The sequence below is a fragment of the Schistocerca cancellata genome, chromosome 2 (genome assembly GCF_023864275.1).
Source record: "Schistocerca cancellata isolate TAMUIC-IGC-003103 chromosome 2, iqSchCanc2.1, whole genome shotgun sequence".
In the NCBI taxonomy this organism is placed as follows: domain Eukaryota; kingdom Metazoa; phylum Arthropoda; class Insecta; order Orthoptera; family Acrididae; genus Schistocerca; species Schistocerca cancellata.
This window is the reverse complement of record NC_064627.1, coordinates 147,897,927-147,920,899: the sequence shown is the minus strand read 5'-3', so window position 1 is coordinate 147,920,899 and position 22,973 is coordinate 147,897,927. Positions and strand designations below refer to the sequence as shown.

Below are 22,973 nucleotides of genomic sequence, written 5' to 3'. Positions count from 1 at the left end.
AAAGATCTTCCACTGACTAGAAAGGCCATGGAAGTTTTCAGATTATATTTCAGGCTGGTGTAGAGTGTAGAACTATTTCCAAAGGTTCTGTAAACATTCTTCCATTGTGATTCACTGACTATATTATCTGACTAATTAATGCACCTGTACACAGGCATTCAAGGAATGGTTGAAAAAGCGCTGGGGCACTAGCTGTACAAAAATCCAAATACTTCAAATTATAAAACTCTGTGCGGCATGTTGACAACCAGTACCTTTTGTGATTCTTCATCAGGAAGCAGCAGCAAATAACATTCGGTTAGATCAGTTATTGAAAGATACTGCCCACCCAAGGGTGTGCCAAAGAGTTCTTCTGGCTTTAGAATTGGTTAAGTGTCGATTTCAGTCTGAGTTGGCTGTGACCTTAAAATCACTACGTAGCCAAAGTTTTCAAAGGCATTGCTCAGTCATTGACAGAAATGGGTTCAATTACATCAAGGTTTGTCATTCTGTCCAGCTCATCTTTTACTGCATACAGCCCAAGTATGAAAGAAAGAGGGCGTGCCGGTTGTTTTAATGTGATATGTGTTGTGAAGTTCTTTCCTTTTCTGAGGGCTCCGGAAAAAACGTTTGGGCATGCATTCCAAATGTCTTTTAACGCCTTAAAGGGTATTTGGTGGGAGACAAGGTTCACTGAATTGTTGATGGCAAACCCAAAACCAGAAAAGGCATCTAAACCGAAAATGTTTGTCATGTTTTGCGCTGTCTACAAGGAAGGTGAGGTGTGTAATGACATTACTGTGAACCACCACAATGGTAAATTGGCCTTTGAGCAGAATCTGTTGCTTGTTATATATCACTAGGTGGAGAGAAGTTGTTCTAATGATAGTGCACTAAGCTGGAGGTCCATAGGAAAGTTCACATTGCACATTGCAATGTAATGAACCATTTCTTAGATGCCACCGTTGCATTTTGACAGTCCGATGTGATTAAATTAATACCCATGTATTCCTGCCGATAGGGAGGAGGCTCGACAGGCAATGGGCATCTTTTATTGCAAGTGACACATTGTGCCCACCTTTTGGGACAGTTATCCTGCCAATGCTTGCGAAAGCAGTCCGGCCATGATGGAAGTGTGCGCCAGTTGGGATGAGACTTCGCCACTTGTTTGCAAGTTGCAGCTAGAGGGTGGCAGTGTTTATGTTTTACGGCAGCTACTCCCTAATTGTTGGCTAAGCTGTATGCATAACCTGGGTTGGAAGTGACTGCCCAAGATTCTAAATAGTGGCCAGCTGCCTGGGAGACTTCGAACGATTGAGCCAATTTTAGTACCTCTTCCAATGTGGGATCATCAAATTGCATGATTTTTTGATGTAGTTCCTAGGTGGGGATGTGTGAATAATGGCATCCCATATCATAACTTCTGCATATCATTCCTTCAGAGTTGGGTGTAATGGAACAGCACTTTCTACTGAGCCTAAGTATTTAAGCTTGGTTTTACTGGTTGGGCTGTTTTTGACATTGATGGAATTCCACTCTTGATGATATAACATGGCAGTGCTGGTGAAAATGGTCATTTAAGAGAGCACAATGTTCATAAAAATCAAGATGTGCCAAATCAGTGATGGGGGCAAGCCTGCAAAGCAGCTGAAAGGTTTGTGCAGAATCCAAGACAAAATGAGCAATTTAACTGTTGTGGGGTCTGTAACCTTAAATGGAGCAAAATGCTGCTGTAGCTACTTCTCATATGCATCCCTTTCTTCAGCTGTTTCATCATATGGCAGGATTTCATTGTATGGCAGAAATGGTAGTGGATGTGCAGCTGTCTGATTTGAAAGCAGTTTGGTCATGGGGGCCTCCCAGCAGCTTTGTCCTTCCAACTGCTATTGCAAGAATTATTGAAGAATGACTTCAGTACACAAGCTGGATGGCAGTTGATGCTATGCTCGGTCCAGTATGTTTGACCAGTGTTGTTGCCACTTATGTTGGGACTCGTGGGACTCACAACATAAATAATAGTGTGGCAAATCTGCTTACTGATATATTTTACAGTTCAAGTTTGACACAAGCGTCACAAACATAGCACGCAACCCAAAAGAACAAGCCACAAGAATAAATCCAGTATCACAATAAATAGTTTCATACATAGAGAACGGTTCCTGTACAGTACTGCAAGCGAAGACAAAAAAGACCAAACAGCTTGCTGCAGCCACATAAATAGATGGCCATAGTGAAGGCTGATGCTAGGAAGGCACTTGTGTGGACACCATGCATGGCAGAGTTTGCAGCAATGCCTTTCTCTGGTGGCTGTGCCCCATGTGGCAAACAGAGACAAGTCATAACTGTGAATAGCTGTTGGCAGTGGGATCGATGCTGTCCGATGCCCACTGAAGTGGAGATGGTTGCTCTGTGAATTATCGCATGAACATATGCTGATAGCTGCCATATTTCCTGTTTTTCATTTTGTTCCATATTAATTTTCGTTTACTTTTCTTTCATTTTGTAGGCGTCAGGGAGATCCTTGTCATCGCTGGCCCCGGGGCATAGCTTCTGGGGGCCTTGGGGCATTGTCCTATTTGCCCCAGCCTATTTACATCTCTGTGTTTTCCCTGGACCATCTTATTTTATGCAGTAGTTTATTATTCATGGAAATTTTTTACAGTGACCTTTAACTGAACCTGTTCTAAAACTGATTTGCTGTATTGCTGAATCAGATTGCACAAAGTACCATTGTTGTCAGCAAGTCAACTTGTGAACAACTTATGGGCATCAGTTATGCAGTAGAGGGAGAAGGTTCCTCTGTGTCATATGGGACAACTGGTGATGAAAATGACATACACAAGAGTCTCACTAAAATAAGCTAAGATCCTCATGCAGTCATTACACGAAGAAATTTGATTTCTCCTGTCCCGCCATCTACGCCTGAGTTTTTGTCACTGACACTCAGTGACAAAGGGAGGTTCATACTTTTGCAGAAATCTATTTCATATTGAAGGCAATAATGAAATCAGTTTTCAGATCTGAAATCTGTGCTATTCGTGAATGTGATTTTGAATTTACTGTGTTACAGAAATAATTGGATCTATGTGTTACATGCAATCACTCCCTTCCAATTAGTTTTTGACACTCAGACATATATATACATATATAATAGAAGGAAACATTCCACGTGGGAAAAAATATATCTAAAAACAAAGATGATTTGACTTACCAAACGGAAGCGCTGGCACGTTGATAGTAGAGATGGGGGATCCGCTCTTGAACTAATTCATAGAGTTCAATCTTTCAAAGGAGTGAACAATCAGTGATTCAGAAAAAAAGAACGGTAGCTCCAAACGTTTCCCACGGCAGAGAGAGAGAGAGAGAGAGAGAGAGAGAGAGAGAGAGAGAGAGAGAGACGGAGTATATCAGCAGCGCCTCTACTGGTCAGAGCACAGTGCACGCCACACAACACAGCCAGCGCCGGCCTCTGCCCTGCTTCTACCTTGGCTGCCTGCATTGTGCAGTGCCCCATTGGATTTTGTGTTTCACAAATGCCGTGCCGTCTCTGTGCGTCCTCTGCCACCTGCAGTGTCTGGCGCAGCGTAACTTCGCATCGCTCTCTGTCGGCGATCGTTTCAGTCGCACGTCCTGCCCTCTGGGCAGTTGATGCGAGCAACAGGACAGAGAGCCACCTAGCGGATAACATAGGAACTACTTGCAAAAACCCGCTCGCAAGGGAACGAACTATTTGTCTCAGAGCGGGTGAGTTCACCGCTACCCCCACCCTCGGAACTCGCCCGCTCAACGCTCGCCCCACCGTCTCGACTCTAGCCAGAGCGTTGAGCAAAGCTACTCAGGTGTCACGGCTGGTCTCTGCGGTCTCAGCTCACGCAGTAATACAGCTCGCGGCTCGACCTACTCGACTCAGCGCCTCTGCATCGGAGTCCGTCTCTACTGGATATTGTTCTTCGTAGTAATACCGCTATGTATATTACATTATTATGTTATATTTAAAAAGAAAGATGATGAGACTTACCCAACAAAAGCGCTGGCAGGTCAATAGACACACAAATAAACACAAACATACACACAAAACTCTAGCTTTCGCAACCAACGGTTGCCTCGTCAGGAAAGAGGGAAGGAGAAGGAAAGACAAAAGGATATGGGTTTTAAGGGAAAGGGTAAGGAGTCATTCCAATCTTCCAGTCTTTTCTGACATTATTATGTTATGTATACATCAATTGTTTTTATTTTATTTTTATTTGTTTAAACTGATTAGATTAGGTTCCTGATGACTCCTCTTACTATAAGATTTTTATTATGGACACTCGAATTTACGCTTTAATTACGAGCGAACCGATAAACGTATCGCAAAATGTGATACACCAATATTTTCCTTGTTTTATTCTGCGTAAGGCTATATGCAGCACTTCCGTTTTACAGTCAAATTTATATTTTTTTTATTCTGGTACGGATTTTGCGATTTTAGGCGTCTTTGGAAGGAAACGTTCACTTTAAAAATATATGGCTTGCGATGTATTTGTATGAGGTTAATGAAATTTTAATACATTATAGCCAAATATATTGTTAATGTAAATCTCAAGTTACAACATTTTCCGATCACCCAAAAAACCACGATAGTGCAAAATAAATCAATAATCAAAAACTTTGTCATATCGTGGAAATTTCAATAAACAATACAAAATTCTTACTCATTATCTGTGTTACTTCAAAATAGGATCAAATAAGATCAAAATACAGGTATAGTACTGGAATAAACCAAATTTAAAGGGCAATGTGCCTTCCATTTACTTTCTATTGTAAATGAGTGGTGAGTCATGAAAAAGAGCTAATTCATTTCAGGGAGTGAACAGTTCTGATCCAATCTCTGAAAAGAACAGTTTTGCCCATCTCTAGTTGATAGACACACAAACAAACACAAACATACACACAAAATTCTAGCTTTTGTAACCAACAGTTGCCTCGTCAGGAAAGAGGGAAGGAGAGGGAAAAACGAAAGGATTTGGGTTTTAAGGGAGAGGGTAAGGAGTCATTTCAATCCCGGGAGCGGAAAGACTTACCTTAGGGGAAAAAAGGACGGGTATACACTCGCGCGCACACACACACACATATCCATTCACACATATACAGGCACAAGCAGACATATCCTTATGGGGAAAAAGGGATGGGTATACACTCGCACACACACACACATATCCATCCACACATATACAGACAGAAGCAGACATATTTAAAGACAAAGAGTTTGGGCAGAGATGTCAGTCGAGGCAGAAGTGCAGAGGCAAAGATGTTGTTGAATGACAGGTGAGGTATGAGTGGCGGCAACTTGAAATTAGCGGAGATTGAGGCCTGGTGGATAACGGGAAGAGAGGATATATTGAAGAGCAAGTTCCCATCTCCGGAGTTCGGATAGGTTGGTGTTGGTGGGAAGTATCCAGATAACCCGGACGGTGTAACACTGCGCCAAGATGTGCTGGCCGTGCACCAAGGCATGTTTAGCCACAGGGTGATCCTCATTACCAACAAACACTGTCTGCCTGTGTCCATTCATGCGAATGGACAGTTTGTTGCTGGTCATTCCCACATAGAATGCATCACAGTGTAGGCAGGTCAGTTGGTAGATCACGTGGGTGCTTTCACACATGGCTCTGCCTTTGATTGTGTACACCTTCCGGGTTACAGGACTGGAGTAGGTGGTGGTGGGAGGGTGCATGGGACAGGTTTTACACCGGGGGCGGTTACAAGGGTAGGAGCCAGAGGGTAGGGAAGGTGGTTTGGGGATTTCATAGGGATGAACTAAGAGGTTACGAAGGTTAGGTGGACGGCGGAAAGATACTCTTGGTGGAGTGGGGAGGATTTCATGAAGGATGGATCTCATTTCAGGGCAGGATCTGAGGAAGTCGTATCCCTGCTGGAGAGCCACATTCAGAATCTGATCCAGTCCCGGAAAGTATCCTGTCACAAGTGGGGCACTTTTGTGGTTCTTCTGTGGGAGGTTCTGGGTTTGAGAGGATGAGGAAGTGGCTCTGGTTATTTGCTTCTGTACCAGGTCGGGAGGGTAGTTGCGGGATGCGAAAGCTGTTGTCAGGTTGTTGGTGTAATGCTTCAGGGATTCCGGACTGGAGCAGATTCGTTTGCCACGAAGACCTAGGCTGTAGGGAAGGGACCGTTTTATGTGGAATGGGTGGCAGCTGTCGTAATGGAGGTACTGTTGCTTGTTGGTGGGTTTGATGTGGACGGACATGTGAAGCTGGCCATTGGACAGGTGAAGGTCAACATGAAGGAAAGTGGCATGGGATTTGGAGTAGGACCAGGTGAATCTGATGGAACCAAAGGAGTTGAGGTTGGAGAGGAAATTCTGGAGTTCTTCTTCACTGTGAGTCCAGATCATGAAGATGTCATCATAAATCTGTACCAAACTTTGAGTTGGCAGGCCTGGGTAACCAAGAAGGCTTCCTCTAAGCGACCCATGAATAGGTTGGCATACGAAGGGGCCATCCTGGTACCCACGGCTGTTCCCTTTAATTGTTGGTATGTCTGGTCTTCAAAAGTGAAGAAGTTGTGGGTCAGGATGAAGCTGGCTAAGGTAATGAGGAAAGAGGTTTTAGGTAGGGTGGCAGGTGATCGGCGTGAAAGGAAGTGCTCCATCGCAGCGAGGCCCTGGACGTGCGGGATATTTGTGTATAAGGAAGTGGCATCAATGGTTACAAGGATGGTTTCTAGGGGTATGGGTAAGGCTTCCAGGCGTTTGAGAAAGTGGTTTGTGTCTTTGATGAAGGATGGGATACTGCATGTAATGGGTTGAAGGTGTTGATCTACGTAGGCAGAGATACGTTCTGTGGGGGCTTGGTAACCAGTTACAATGGGGCGGCCGGGATGATTGGGTTTGTGAATTTTAGGAAGAAGGTAGAAGGTAGGGGTGCGGGGTGTCGGTGGGGTCAGGAGGTTGATGGAGTCAGGTGAAAGGTTTTGTAGGGGGCCTAAGGTTCTGAGGATTCCTTGAAGCTCTGCCTGGACATCAGGAATGGAATTACCTTGGAAAACTTTGTATGTGGTGTTGTCTGAAAGCTGACGTAGTCCCTCAGCCACATACTCCCGACGATCAAGTACCACGGTCGTGGAACCCTTGTCCGCTGGAAGAATGACGATGGACCGGTCAGCCTTCAGATCACGGATAGCCTGGGCTTCAGCAGTGGTGATGTTGGGAGTAGGATTAAGGTTTTTTAAGAAGGATTGAGAGGCAAGGCTGGAAGTCAGAAATTCCTGGAAGGTTTGGAGAGGGTGATTTTGAGGAAGAGGAGGTGGGTCCCGCTGTGACGGAGGACGGAACTGTTCCAGGCAGGGTTCAATTTGGATAGTGTCTTGGGAAGTTGGATCATTAGGGGTAGGATTAGGATCATTTTTCTTCGTGGCAAAGTGATACTTCCAGCAGAGAGTACGACTGTAGGACAGTAAATCTTTGACGAGGGCTGTTTGGTTGAATCTGGGAGTGGGGCTGAAGGTGAGGCCTTTGGATAGGACAGAGGTTTCGGATTAGGAGAGAGGTTTGGAGGAAAGGTTAACTACTGAATTAGGGTGTTGTGGTACCAGATTGTGTTGATTGGAATTTTGAGGTTTTGGAGGGAGTGGAGCTGGAAGTGGGAGATTAAGTACATGGGAGAGACTGGGTTTGTGTGCAATGAGAGGTGGTTGAGGTTTGATCCATCCTTCATGAAATCCTCCCCACTCCACCAAGAGTGTCTTTCCACCGTCCACCTAACCTTCATAACCTCTTAGTTCATCCCTATGAAATCCCCAAACCACCTTCCCTACCCTCTGGCTCCTACCCTTATAACCGCCCCCGGTGTAAAACCTGTCCCATGCACCCTCCCACCACCACCTACTCCAGTCCTGTAACCCGGAAGGTGTACACAATCAAAGGCAGAGCCATGTGTGAAAGCACCCACGTGATCTACCAACTGACCTGCCTACACTGTGATGCATTCTATGTGGGAATGACCAGCAACAAACTGTCCATTCGCATGAATGGATACAGGCAGACAGTGTTTGTTGGTAATGAGGATCACCATGTGGCTAAACATGCCTTGGTGCACGGCCAGCACATCTTGGCGCAGTGTTACACCGTCCAGGTTATCTGGATACTTCCCACCAACACCAACCTATCCGAACTCCGGAGATGGGAACTTGCTCTTCAATATATTCTCTCTTCCCGTTATCCACCAGGCCTCAATCTCCGCTAATTTCAAGTTGCCGCCACTCATACCTCACTTGTCATTCAACAACATCTTTGCCTCTGCACTTCTGCCTCGACTGACATCTCTGCTCAAACTCTTTGTCTTTAAATATGTCTGCTTGTGTCTGTATATGTGTGGATGGATATGTGTGTGTGTGCGAGTGTATACCCATCCCTTTTTCCCCATAAGGTAAGTCTTTCCGCTCCCGGGATTGGAATGACTCCTTACCCTCTCCCTTAAAACCCAAATCCTTTCGTTTTTCCCTCTCCTTCCCTCTTTCCTGACGAGGCAACCGTTGGTTGCGAAAGCTAGAATTTTGTGTGTATGTTTGTGTTTGTTTGTGTGTCTATCGACGTGCCAGCGCTTTCGTTTGGTAAGTCAAATCATCTTTGTTTTTAGATATATTTTTTCCCACATGGAATGTTTTCTTATATATATATATATATATATATATATATATATATATATATATATATATATATATATATATATGCCACACTGTCCCAACCCTCATACCACTACCATTATGACTGCAGTACTTTTTTGGTTTAGTTTGTCATCATTTATTCATCAACCATTCTTTATGTACAGGATAAGCATTTTGATAACTGCACTGTTGCTGGTGTGCAGTAACGAGATTTTACACTAAAAATTACATATCACATTTAGGATACGTTCCTATTACAGAGTTCTTCTATCTCAAACACATCTCTTGATTTATATGTTGTTAAAATACTGCTCAAAGCAGTTGGTATAGTAAGTCAAGGATAGTTTATTATACAGCTTTATGCTGGTACATTTCAAACTATTTCAGCATCTCCTTAAACTAAGATATTCTAAATCTGTATTGTTTCTGGTCTTTGTTTCATAATTGTGGATAGCACTTCTGAAAGCTAACCTTCGGCTACTTTTTCATTGAGAGGAGACAGGCATTAACATAGAGGGAAGGTTGTGGTAGCATTTGTAGTCCTCTGAATTGTGGTTGGCACGAATCTCTGTTCACTGTCCTCACTCTGTTATTTTACTTCAAAGGTCTAATGCAATAAGGTAATGGCTCTGTGGCATTTTCCACATAATTATTCTATTTTATTTTTCTTCCTGCTCTATATTAAAATATTGTAATATGCATGCAGTTATAATTCTAGCCTTTCTCGACTCTCTTAAGAAACAGACACTGATGATGATCTTGCACTTGCCTTAACAACTTTGGCTATCTGAGCGCACATCCTTCATACCAAATGCAGCTAATCTCAGAAAGATTCTGCAATTGCAAATAAATTTCACAAACTTCTTGACTGTGTATTCTAACATTTAGTGAAAGCAGTTTTCCATCTTTGTCACTGCCGTAATCAATCCATTGTTGCAAGGTGTCTCTCAGGTGTCATTAATTTCCATCAAAGCCACTTTATGACTGTGGCTCTACATTTCCTCTACTCCCACAGTGTATAGTGGTGCAGTTGCCAGACAGAAATAAATATTATGTGATGTGAGTGATTGAAACGTTGGGGCTCTCAAAGAACAGGCTACTTTTTGTTTCTTGAGGGAACTATATATTGATTGAGAAACATAATAATTGTGACAGTTATATGCATCCTTTAATCGGAAATTCTTTTCTATATATAATCAAATCAGATCAGAAATTTAAAATTAAAAAAAGAAAATGCTGGTAGAATGATGTCATTGTTTCACCTTTCTCAATCTTTAGCTGTGACCTGTTTTTTTATATTTCAAAGCTCTCTTACCTTTTTTGCACCTATCCTTTTTTTATTTAAATTCATGTAGAACAGCAGCTGTTATTTCTGCTATTTCTTTCTTTTTACTTTAACAAATGCTAAGGTTCTTTTTAAAACTATTAACTGTGATTAAGAACCACAAAATTATTGAGTTGTTTGTATACTGTGCAGAAAAAAGTAATCAATGTGTGTTTTTATATTTGTGTTGCTTATAGGTAATGTGCAAAGGGCATTATCACTGACAAATGAGTTACTGGAAATAGTCCCTGGTCATCAGAGAGCCCTTGGTAACAAAGCATACTATTTACGTGACATAGAAAACAGTGAGAGTTTGAAACGTAAGGGAGATGATGGACAAGGATCTATTCATGCTGAGCAGGTATCATGAAAGGGTTGAATTTTCATGGTTTCTAATAGTGACAGATTTCAATTTCATTATACTTACACACCATGTATCAAATTTTTCTCAAGTATACATATTATAAACATCATTCACATGTAGTTTTTGTTGACACTGATGTAATTTTTTTTGTGTTGTATGTTGGTGTTAAAGTGTGAATAGATTTAAAAATGGATTTTTATATTGAAGATATATGTTGCATGGTTAAGAGATTTGGATTTGGTTTTTCATGCAACTGTAAGTTTCTGCATGGTCACACATGTTTTGTGTTGTGACAAAATAATGAATCCCTGGACTCATATGATTAAATTCAATCCATTTTAGCCAGCTATATCAGAAGAAAAACTAGAAGTACAGGAAGATGAATTGTCAGAAAGAGATCTGTATGAGATGCTGTGCCGTGGTGAAGTGGATTTGCCAGCATCAGTGGCTGCCAAGTTACATTGTCGCTATGTTGATAATGGCATTCCTTTCTTGCGACTCGCTAGATTAAAGATGGAAGAAGCTTACTTGAAACCATTAATTGTAATCTATCATGATGTCATATACGATTCAGAGATTGCGACCATCAAACAAACTGCACAACCTAGGGTAAGTCACAAATGAAATAAGATGTGCACTAAAATTTTCTTTTGCTTTTTTCTTGAGCGCCATAAGAATAACAAGAGAAAGTAATTAATATTGAGATTGTGTTGAAACTTCAGACAAAATTAAAGCTGTGGGCCAGATCAGTACTCAAATCAAAACTTTCCCCTCAGAAATAAATTTTGTACTGGCATGTACTCCACTGCAGGGCAAAAAATTTATTTTAAAAATATGAAATCTGTTGGAAACAACATTGTATGTGCCAAAAAATGAAACTATGAATCATTATTGTTGCAACATGCTGAACTGTTAATTAAGAATCCATGTTTTTCACAGTTGCTATTATGTATCACCATAACCAGTTAATTAAAACTTTCTAGCTTTATTTTCTATTCCATTCACATGCAACCGGTTCAGTTTATAATCAGAGCCCAATGCCATTGACTTATTTACTGAGTAATTTTAGTTGCTCTCTGCTTTTGTCTTCAGATGCTGAAATTGACTTTGTCTGACACTTTCTGCTAGATTGTAAGAATTTTTATTGCTAGTTGTCTAAAGTGACTCATAATATCTTTTAATTGGTTTAGCTAAATTGAAAAATTATATGGACTAGTAAATATTTTATTTTATCTTAAATTTGCAGCTTTTTCTTTAGGTTTTCTCTTTAGAACACATATGTTCACAGGCCCTAAAAAGGCTTTAATTTTCAGATCAGGAAAAGGGTGGGAACCCTGTTAAGGAAAATCAGTCAACTAGTTGAGACTCATTTGAAGAATCTTAAGGAAATGTACTTTATGCATAAAAGAAGTGGCTAACAGAAAACTTCTTTGATGAATTCTTCAACATTGCTGTGTTGTGTATCATGGAGAGGTTTGTGTTGAAATTCTGAAAGCATACAATGAAGTATGGCCAGTGACCCAGGTGACACATCGGCCGCTTTGGGCGCGTACCTGAGACGGATGCCAGAGGTGCCACAGCTTTAATATTTCTATACAGGATGTACCACCGTTAGTATAGTAGCAGATGCTTGGGGCACCAAGCTGAGAGGGGCAGCAGGGCCAACCAAGTACAAGATTTGTATGCAGCGCATATCACAATTATTAATGGAAACAGACATGAGGTAAAGTTGTGAAGGAAAAGGGGGCAAGGAAACCGCCAAATGATAAGTCGCTTGTACGGAAAAATGTTCTCGAACTGTCCCTAATTCCGAGGAGAGCCAGGCAACATCTGACTTCTTCCCACACACATCTCATGAAATAAGTGTGATGGATACACTGTAAAGTGGCATGCATAGTAGGGATGTAGATAAACAATTATTTTATATGCTGTTTATACAACTTTTGACATTGTTGACTAAAACAGACACAGAAATTCCGAAGTTATAAGGGACTAAATATTTCAGGTGGAAGGTTATCTTGAACATCTACAGAGACCTGCGTGTGACTGTGAAATTGAATAGAATGGATGCTGTTTAGAAAAGAGGATATAAGATACACTTCAGTAAAAGTAAAACAAATATAATTAAACCAAGTGATGCTGAGTGAATTAAATTAGAAGATGTGTCACTAATAGTAGTAGAAGAGTTTTGCTATTTGGGCAGCGAAACAACTGATGATGGGAAAAGTAGGAATGGATTTAAAATGCAGAGAGATAACATCAAGAAAAGTTATTCTGAAAAGGGGGAATATGTTACTGTTAAATGTACAGTTCTATTAGGGAATCTGAAATTATGTTGCCATTAAATTTAAATTTGTGTTTAGGAAACTTTTCTGAAGCATTGGCCTGGAGTGTAGCCTTATGTAGAAGTGAAATGTGGACAATAGATAGTCCAGGCAAGAAGAAATATAAGCTTTTAAAATATGGTCTCAGAAAAATTTTCAAGATTAGGCAAGCAGATTGGGTAATTAACAAAGGAGTGCTGAGATGAATCATAGAGAAAAGAGCTTTCTGGCAGAACTTAACTAGAAGAAATTATAAGTTTTAAGAACTTGTCATTAGGCACCATGTAATAGTTAATTTGGCAATGGAGGGAAAGGTGTGGGGTTAAAATTGTACAGAGAAAGACCAACACTTCAATACAGTGAACTGGTTCTAATGACTGTAGGTTGCAGTACAATGGCTGTTGGTTTCAGTAGTTTTGTAGAGAGGAACAGACTTACATGTAATAGCCTATTGTAGAGAACTATGACAGATCAGGCTTTATGCTGAAGACTAAAATGGATGGAAAATGTAGAGGTTTAAGAGCATTCATTCATTTCTGTATGTGTACTGTATGATATTGTTCTGGCCTGTTACACTTCCATAAAGATCTCTTCACATTCAGTCTATGCAACAAACTAAATATTTAACAACAAATTTAGTGTATGCAAAACTACCACTGTCTGTGTTTCTCATTATCTAATATCGAATTTTAGTATGGGGTATAAATTTAACATTACACAATTTGTATGTATGATTCTGATGTAAGAGAAGCATCACCAACTTAATTTCTGTGTGATTCTGAAAAATGACTTGTAATTGTTTTCGTTTAACATATGTAGTTCCGGCGAGCAACTGTGCAAAACTATAAGACAGGCGAACTGGAGACAGCTACTTACCGCATCAGTAAGTCAGCTTGGCTCAAGGATGAAGAACACCCTCATGTGGCAGCCGTCAATCAGAGAGCACAAGATATGGCAGCTCTTACTATCTCTACTGCAGAAGAGCTACAGGTGGTCAATTATGGTATTGGTGGTCATTATGAGCCTCACTTTGATTTCGCAAGGGTACGTACAAGCAAATAAACTTTTTTTGAATCTTATGTTGACATATAATGCCTACTGTTTTCTTCCTGTAGTTTCTATAATCATAATATTAATTGGACCTATTCACATTTGAGAAACTGTTTCTGTTTGGACTGTCTCTGTCTTGATGATTACTAACACTTTCATGATCAGTGTCAATGATTTGAAGACCATCACTGGAAGAAAGCCGCCTCTCAGCTGCTTCAGACATTTTGGTGTTCAGCAATACACACCCATTCTGTTTCTGTATGTTCTTTGTCCACCTTCCAACATATTGACAGCTCACCCTTTTTTTATGCCTTGGAATCCAGCAAGGGGCTTTCTTGGTTCACCTATCTATTAAATGTCTGCCTTCATATCCTATCTATTTCTGTTTACATCTGCTTCCATACTCTGTATACCACTGAGATGGGTATAGTGGAGGGTAATTCCCATTGTACCACAAAATTTTATATTCGTTAAAGTCATAATTAAATCTTTTTCAGCTTATCCATTTGTTTGATTTCTTGTCTCCCCTAGTAATTCTTAATATGTGTATATCCATTGCTCACTAACCACTTTGCATTCCCCCTTTTCCTGTTTTCAAATGGTTTTTTTTACATTAAACATCTACGCCTCAGTCGGAATTGTTAGTACATTCAAGACATGTTGGAAACTTAGGTTTTGAAAACATTATTTGGCTTACCAGAAGGTTTCTAGGCCATTCTTATGTTCCTACTTCTTTATTCGGCTCTCCTGCCAGTTGTCTTGTTTATGAAGACTTAAAAAGTTTGTTTTACATTTTCAGAGAGAAGAAACAAATGCATTCAAGAGCCTGGGGACTGGAAACAGAATAGCTACTGTGTTGTACTATGTAAGTATGTCCTACTCCTAGAAAACATTACTCACTGCTTATTATCAAGATATAATGACACTGATAAATGAAGCATATTAAAAGATAATGGATTCTCTGACAGTCAGGATAAGCATTTTCTATTCAATATTGTATGGAACAGATGAAAGTGGTCACAAGCTACTTATTTCTGTAACTATAGCTTGGCTCTGTTTATTGGTGCAATTGTTTCCAGAATTACCTTTTTGTAACATAATTATCTTTGGTGGTCTTTGGTGTTGTCTCTTTGCATACTTCAGAGAACATTAGACATTTAAGAAAAGTGAGTGTTGAAGAATGTAATAATCATCTCTGTGGAAATAAGGATGATTTAATTTAATTGAGCTTAGACTGAGATTTCTCTCGTTAATTTAAAGGATACCAATCTTGTATTAACATTGTTTAAAGAACTTCTGTTCTGCAGCTGAGGATTGTGCTCCAGTTGGTAAGATACTGGTTTTGCAACCATGAGGGCAGTGGTAGCATACTGTGCGTACTTTCATTTCATAATGTCATTTGATGTATTTTAAAGGGGATAACTCGTGAAGCTGAACTGAAGTTTTCCAGGTCCAAAAATGTGTTATAAGAATTGTAAGTGGTAAAACTCAAGAACATCTTGCAGAGGCCTATTTAGGAAACAAGGGATACTAACCACTGCTTGCCAATATTTTATTCCTTAATCAAATTTGCCATTAAAATATATATCTATTTTTCAAACCAACAGCTCACAGTTCATGGAATCAGTACTAGAAATAAGAATAATCTTGTGACCTGATGCTTTCCTCGTATGTATGCTGCTTCCATGGTTCTTGGGTGTACTACTGGATCTGATACATTGAAAATTCATGATATTTTTGTGGACAACTGAGCCAGATGGAAGATTGGTAATCCATTGAAATATTGTAGACTTTTGATGATTGGATGTGACAGTACACCCAAGAACCATGGAAGAACAATAATCTTCACAGAGATTTTAAAGTCACTTACTTTGGTCCAGAAAGGTGTCAATCATTCAGGTACATGGACTCTAATAAGTTTCCCATCCAGCCTCCTCCAGATTTAAGGTTTCTGTTGTTTGCCAAAACTGCTTATGACAAACGTCAGAATGGTTCCTTGATAAGACAGCCAATTTTGCCAATCAGAGCTTGTGTTCCATCTCTAATATCCTTGTTGTCAATGCTACATTACACACCCTACTCTTTTCTTTTTTCTTCCATAAAGTGTATACTTCCTAACATTTTGTGAAAGACAAACAATGGTTTACAAAGCACCAAAATTAAATTAAGGAATTGTTGAATATGTAAAATGTTATGCTGGACAAAAGTTTAAATTACATTCTCTCTCTCCTGCTCTGCATATTCCATTGTGAATAAATAAAAAATAAAAATGCTTCTATTAGACCCTAGAAACAATACATAAACTGAATTGCGTATATATTCCATTTATTCTACGGTGAATTCTAGGTGAAATTACTTCCATGGCTGGAAAACAATGAAATGGACTACGTATGTAAGGTCTACACTTTTTCCTATTAATTAATATCTGATGCATAATAACAATATATCAAAATGCAGTATTCATTAAAAGATTCTCTCCATTAAAATAAAATTACAGACCTCATAATGAAGACATCTGTGTATACTGTCTCTGAAGCAATTTGTTCCTGCATGTTTTCATTGTTAACTGCTGCTGCAAGTCTTCAATTGTTGGTAAGAGCAAATTCTTCTTCCCATCTCTTTAGATATATGTGTGCACTTGAGACAAGATGGTCATTGCCTTCATGGAAAAATGTTTGCAGTTGCCTACAGAACCATGATTGTACCCATGCATGTACGTCTTCGTCTGAAGCAAATAGACAACCACAGATGTCGTTCTTCAGGTTCAGCAGATGAGTGATGTGCCTCAGGGTGGTGGCACAGTATTTCCATCAATAAAAGTGGCACTGTGGCCTAAGAAAGGCACAGCTGCCTTTTGGTACAATCTGCACTTTTGGTACAATCTGCACAAGAATGGAGAAGGAGATTATCTCACAAGACATGCAGCATGCCCAGTTCTCACAGGATCTAAATGGGGTAGGCTTTCCTTTCCATAATAATTGTGCCATTGCATTAATGCCATGGGGAGATATCGGGACTGTATGGTGCAAAACTGGTGCACCATAGTTGAAGCAACCTTGGCAACAAGTGTGCAGGCCCACACATCCTTCATGTAGTCCCAATCTTTCCCCATCAATTATTATCGTTTTATAGACCTGAAGAAAGATGGGCATGGCTGTCAATTTGCTTTGGATGAAGAGGTGCACACCTGGGTACAATCATGGGTATCTAGGCAACAGCAAACATTTTTCCATGAAGGCATTGGCCACCTTGTCTCACAGTGGGATCATGTGTTAACAAGTATGATTATTACTTTTGAAATAACAGAGTGTCTCATTTTCATTTGATTGCCCTTTTATATGCTGTTTAATGTGGCATTTACTTCTGTGTTCCACTATTTCTGTCTAAAGAGAAGGGAAGACTTGCAGTGGCTGTCAACAGTGAGACTTGTTGACAATCACTTTTACATGAAGGATGTTTTCCAAGAATTGTGTCCAAAGATTTCTGTGAAATCAATAGCAGTAAACAGGTTTCTCTGTAATCTTTCCATTATATTTCTTTTGCAGATGAGTGATGTGCCTCAGGGTGGTGGCACAGTATTTCCATCAATAAAAGTGGCACTGTGGCCTAAGAAAGGCACAGCTGCCTTTTGGTACAATCTGCACAAGAATGGAGAAGGAGATTATCTCACAAGACATGCAGCATGCCCAGTTCTCACAGGATCTAAATGGGGTAGGCTTTCCCTTCCATAATAATTGTGCCATTGCATTAAAATTGTGTGTTCATAACATGGACACTAAATTAATTTTTATATAAAAGGTTGTGATAGCTTCAACTTTTTACATTGTCTCTGCAATACATGCCTTGACATTCAGAAGGTAGCAGGGATAAAGGTTGTCTACAAGAGGCTGCAATTAGGGCTAAAAGGACATCAAAGCAAAGCAGTAGTTGAGAAATGAGTGAGGCAGGGTTGTCTCTCTGTGCATTGAGCAAAACCAAGGAAAAATTTGGAAATGTGATTAAAATCCATAGAGAAGCAATAAAAACTTTGGAATTTCTTGAGGATGCAAAATTGTGTCAAGAGACAACAAAGGATAAGGAAGAGCAGTTGAATGGAATGGATTGTCTCTTGAAAACAGGTTGTATGATGTACATCAACAAAAGTAAAACAAGGTTAATGCAATGTAGTCAAATTAAATTAGATGTAGCTGGAGAAATTAATTAGGAAATGAGACACTGTAGGTAGGAGCTAAGTTTCACTATTTAGGCAGCAAAATAACTTATTTTGGCCAAAGTAAAAAACTAATAAATATCATTAATCCGAAGGTTGGTCTGAACACCGTAGTGCTTTACTCGGTAGTATGCTGTTGCCTTCCTCCGACTGACTTGTCCAGCCACTTACTGGGGGACTTAGAATAAAATGCAGATTCCGAAGCCTTGTGCAATTTACTATTTTTCACATTATCAAGATACACTTTTCTGAAAAAGAAAAATTTTATAACATCAAATATAAATTTAAGTGTTTGGAAGTATTCTCTGGAGGTATTTTTTTGTGTGGAGTATAGTGTGTAGTCTTGTATGACAGAGAAATGTGGATGATGGAACAGTTTAAACGAGAAGAGAATATTGATTTTGAAATATGGGCTACAGAAGATTAGGTGGGTATATTGAGACTGTACTGAATTCAAGTCTAGGGAAAAGAAATTTGTAGCAAAACTTGACTAAAAGAAGGGATTACTTGAAAAGACACGTCCAGAGACATCATGAAATCATCAGTTTGGTAAGGGAGGGACCTTTGAGGGGTAAAAATTGTAGGTGCATATTAAAACTTCACTATAGTAAGCAGGTTCAAATGGGTGAGGGCTGCTGTAATTATGTAGCAATGGACACTTCCCCAGGACAGACTAGGGTGGAGAGCAGCAATAAGCCAGTCTTCGAACATAAGACCACAATAATGATGACCTAAAAATTACAGATTACAATTATTGATAATCCAGTTTGTTTCCTCATCTCAGTTTGTAAAAAAAAGATTTAGGAAAAAAGGGTGGGTGGGATAGGTAACCAAAACCATCCTAAAATCAACAGAAGTTTGAATAAAGGAAAGAAGGAATTATCAATAGAATGAATAAACATAACATTACATCATATATGGTCTGATTAAAATGGCTTGACAGTTGGTGTCTGTCATCAGCCGCTGCAGTGTTGCCACATCCACTGCCAGCTACCGCTTGGTTATAGTTGACATACAAAGATGATGGTGACTTCACAAATACTGTTAATGTGTAACACAGAGCAGTGTTGGAAGTGGTCGTCATAAGCTATGACAGAAATGTAAGATTCTCTGTCGACGACTGATTGTAAGCGAGTAGTGACTGAACTGCGGCAGATGATGCCTTGTGTGGCCCTGAATTTAAACTTGTGTCCTAACCTAACCACACAATGTATCTGAGAAAACAGGGGTCAACAATCAGTGTCAGAGCTAGTTTTACGATCACTTTGTTCACGACAAGTGTAACTAACCTCTACAAGCAAATTCAAGACAGAAAAATTTCAGTTTCAACACTACAAAACAAAGTATAATTTCTGTTTCTTACCTGAAACTCTCCTCATACTGGCTACACAAACTGCTGCTTTATCAACCAATGAGCAGTTCTGTTTGGCACTTGGTTGTAGATTATAGGTGATACAAGCAGATTACAACCAAAAAAGGAATGATAGAGAAATATGAGCAAATAAAAAAGCCATTACGATAATGAAAATGACCTGGCAAAGTAGTAGAAATAAAAAAATACATTGAAATCAAGTAATTGCATAAAAGTAATGATGAAAGGCTTTTGGCTGGATTTAGGAGTGAAAAAAATTTGCTGTACTTTACCAGATTCGAACATCTAACCTTCCACACGACAAGTTAATGTGCTAACCACTGTGCTACAACACTGTTTGGAAATGGATGACGTGCATGTAACGACAACATATCATCCGGGAACAGTACAGAGCTGCATCAAATACACGTTTAGTAGTGGTTGTCATGCATGATACAAATAATCATACTTTGGCTTACACCATGTTGGCAGGCCATGTGCCTGGAACTTGTACTAGGATACGTCTGAATATCCTGTAGAACCTGGTCCTCCAAATCTGGTGTATGCACAGCCCGCCACCTCCCTGCCTGAAAGGGCCCATGATCACACAAACACTCTAAAAGGGCTTGAAATGTTGTGTGATGTGGTTGGTGTCTTTGAGGGTGCCTGTTGTGATACAGCTGTGCTGTCTCTCGACTGCTTCCATCTTCTTGGCCATACACAAATGTCATCTCGGCTTGTTCCTGACATGAATACCAGACCATTCTGCTGCTTACAGTATGCTGCATCAATCACACAGCCTGCAAAACACAAGGAACTCATGGCACATGGTAAAAGGAATGGTCATCATCAGCACCCTCTACTGTGACAACAGTGCATTGCTGGACACATGTTCACAGTACCGTTTTTCCTCTATGTCCAGTCAGTAATCCGTCCCTGCAGTTTGTAGGTTTTATTAATGTTCACCCTTACACACTGCCAGTGAAAAATTAGTACACCCTTTAGAGGTCTCCAATTTACTCAAGATCTAGTGCTGCAACAGTGCATGTGGAGTACATGAAATGATTACATTTACAGATCAATAGCATAAGGTGGTGTGAGGTACCAGGTGTCGGCTAATGTTGCAATACCCATATTGGTATGTGGTGCAGCCTCCACAGGTGTCAATGTAGGCACTGACTCTGGTGTCCAGTCGCTGATGCAGATGGCGAATACTGTCTTGGAATACCTTGTACCATTCATGATCAACCTATTCATATAGTTCTGTAAAGAGTTGCTGGTTGATGGGTCACACGAGTCACTTCTCATCCCATTGTATCCCACACGTACTTGATTGGAGACAAGTCCAGAGATTGTACTGACCACGGAAGTTGCTGCACATCTTGTAGAGCATGTTGACTTTCAAGGTCAGTGTGTGGGTGAGCATTACCCTGTTGGAACAGCACATCATTGTCCTGTTGCAAGAATAGCAAAAGAATGTGTTGAACAACATTCTGCATGTACTGAGTGCTGTGTAGCATCCCCTCCAGAAATACCAAAGGTGAATTGGAGTTGTAGTCTATTGCAACTCAGACCATAAAGCGTGGCGTGGAGCCTGTCTGTCTTGGATGAATGCATTCTATGAGACAGCGCTCATGAGGTTTACGTCGTACACACAAATGACCATCACATTTGTGCAGACAGAATCTGCTTTCACCACTGCAGACCATGCTGTGCCATTGTATCTTATAAGTGATCTTCTGAGAGCACCAGTTGAGCCATGCGATGCTGTGGTGTAAGTGGAAAACAGCCTAGAGGGTGCATGCCTGTAGCTGATTCACAACAGTTCATGTTGACATGACTGAGCTCGTAAGCAGCCTTATCTGTGCTGCGATAGCTGTACGAACTGCCACTGATGCCCCTACAATATGATGACCCTGGCAGAGTCTGTGCTGTGTGGACATAAAGAATTGTATGTACAAGTGTGAGAATGTTCACGTGAAAACTGATACCGGCATCACTGCACAAATGACACAGAACTTCCAATCTGTGTGGCAATTCTCTGAATGGACCATTCCGCCATTTGGATGGCCACAATTGGACCCCCTTCAATCTTACTCAATAGGCTGTTGGAAGCACAAGTGCATCTTTGTGGCATGATTGCCTGTTTGCTTCACAAGTTTGTGCCATGCTCAGCTTTCTGATGTCAGCATTCCCTGTTAAAGTGTAGTCACCGATGGCCCTCTGGTAGCTGTGCCACTATGCTATCTGTTGGCAGATGATGTTGAAACCATTATCAGTACATGTGCTATCTCCCAGGTGGAATTTGTTGTCAGCGGATCAAAATCGTTGTCATCTTTCCAGGTATACTAATTTTTTCTGACAGTGTGTTACATACATATACATTTCAAGTCAGATTACAAAATGTTATGTTGACAATGAGCCACCTCTTGTCTTGAAGATAAAGTCTGCAAAATTTCTTCAAGAGTGGAATAAACCTGTAGATTTGTATGAACTGGAAAGAAGCAAACAGATGATCTTCGTTATACATATAGAATACTATGTTGAACTTAGAGATCTTACAATTATGTCGCTATCAAGTACTTTTGGCCAAATTCATAGTTTGACATTTGATAAATACTGAGTTGGGAATACAATGCAAAGGCAAGAATAAAATGATATTGATTTATGGATTGTAATAATCATGATTTAGAAGGAAACTGGTGAAATTACTGAAGGCATTTATATGACTGAAAGAATGGTTTAGGAAGAATAAAAGGCCTTTTTCCCTGTACTTATTCCTGATTTCTTTAAGTGCACAATTATATTAAAATTTTACTTTTTAATATGACTGTTCACATGAATATTTCATTTTCCCGTTTGTCATGTGTATGCAATCTGGATAAAAAAATAATATCCTATTTTTCAGTTTCCAATAAATGGTTTCACGAACAAGGCCAGGAGTTTCTCAGACCCTGTGGACTGTCACCAGAGGAGTGATTCTTCTTTGAACTGGACAAGTGTTCTCTCCAGTAAAGTCATGTAGAAAGCTTTACATTGTGCCATATTTTGCACTGTAAACAGCAGAGCAGGATTTCAAACATGCCTGCACTGATAAGTGTAATGGATGCTTTCCCAATGCAGTGTTGCTGCACTTGACATTTATAATGTTGAAAATTTAGTCAGATTTCAATATTGTGTTGGGAGGCTATTCAGATACTGTTGCAAAAACTTTCCACATATTTGTGAATTTTAATGATATTTATCACATAAAAATGAATGTATGTCTTTACCTTTCATATTGTTAAGGTAAATTTGTCATTAATTGGTTTAAAACCTCTAGATGTTTTTGCATTCCTTTATAAATTATTGTATAAATAAAAATACTTATTTTTTCTGTCACTTTGTGCTTTTCATTCATATTTTTGAGGAGAAAGCAGCCTGCAGGAGTACACTAAACTTGTGTAGTACAATAAGTGGACCTAGATTTGAATCAAGGAACGATTAGCTGTGGACTTGGTTTTATCCTACGTTTATTGTACATTGTAGCTTCTGAATGTGACGTCATTCTATCTAGTGCTTTTCATTCATATTTTTTGGGAGATAGCAGCCTACAGGGGCACACTATACTAGTATTATACAATAAGTGGACCTAGATTTGAATCAAGGAATGATTAGCTGTGGACTTGGTTTTCTCCTGCATTTATTGTACATTGTAGCTTCTGAAT

The 22,973-nt window shown here is 39.9% G+C and overlaps 1 protein-coding gene across 10 annotated transcripts in view; it reads left to right on the top strand.

Annotated features, from left to right (window-relative positions):
- LOC126161441 (prolyl 4-hydroxylase subunit alpha-1) overlaps positions 1-22,647 on the top strand; it is an 806,800-nt gene extending 784,153 nt beyond the window's left edge. For all 10 annotated transcript variants that reach the window (XM_049917255.1, XM_049917251.1, XM_049917252.1 and 7 more), the window contains 6 exons: positions 10,165-10,328; positions 10,674-10,940; positions 13,475-13,699; positions 14,505-14,570; positions 17,251-17,416; positions 22,175-22,647. In XM_049917255.1, coding sequence (XP_049773212.1) covers positions 10,165-10,328; positions 10,674-10,940; positions 13,475-13,699; positions 14,505-14,570; positions 17,251-17,416; positions 22,175-22,245 — 959 coding nt within the window. In that variant the 3' untranslated portion in view covers positions 22,246-22,647. The remainder of the gene's footprint in view (positions 1-10,164; positions 10,329-10,673; positions 10,941-13,474; positions 13,700-14,504; positions 14,571-17,250; positions 17,417-22,174) is intronic.
- Positions 22,648-22,973: the final 326 nt, after the last annotated feature.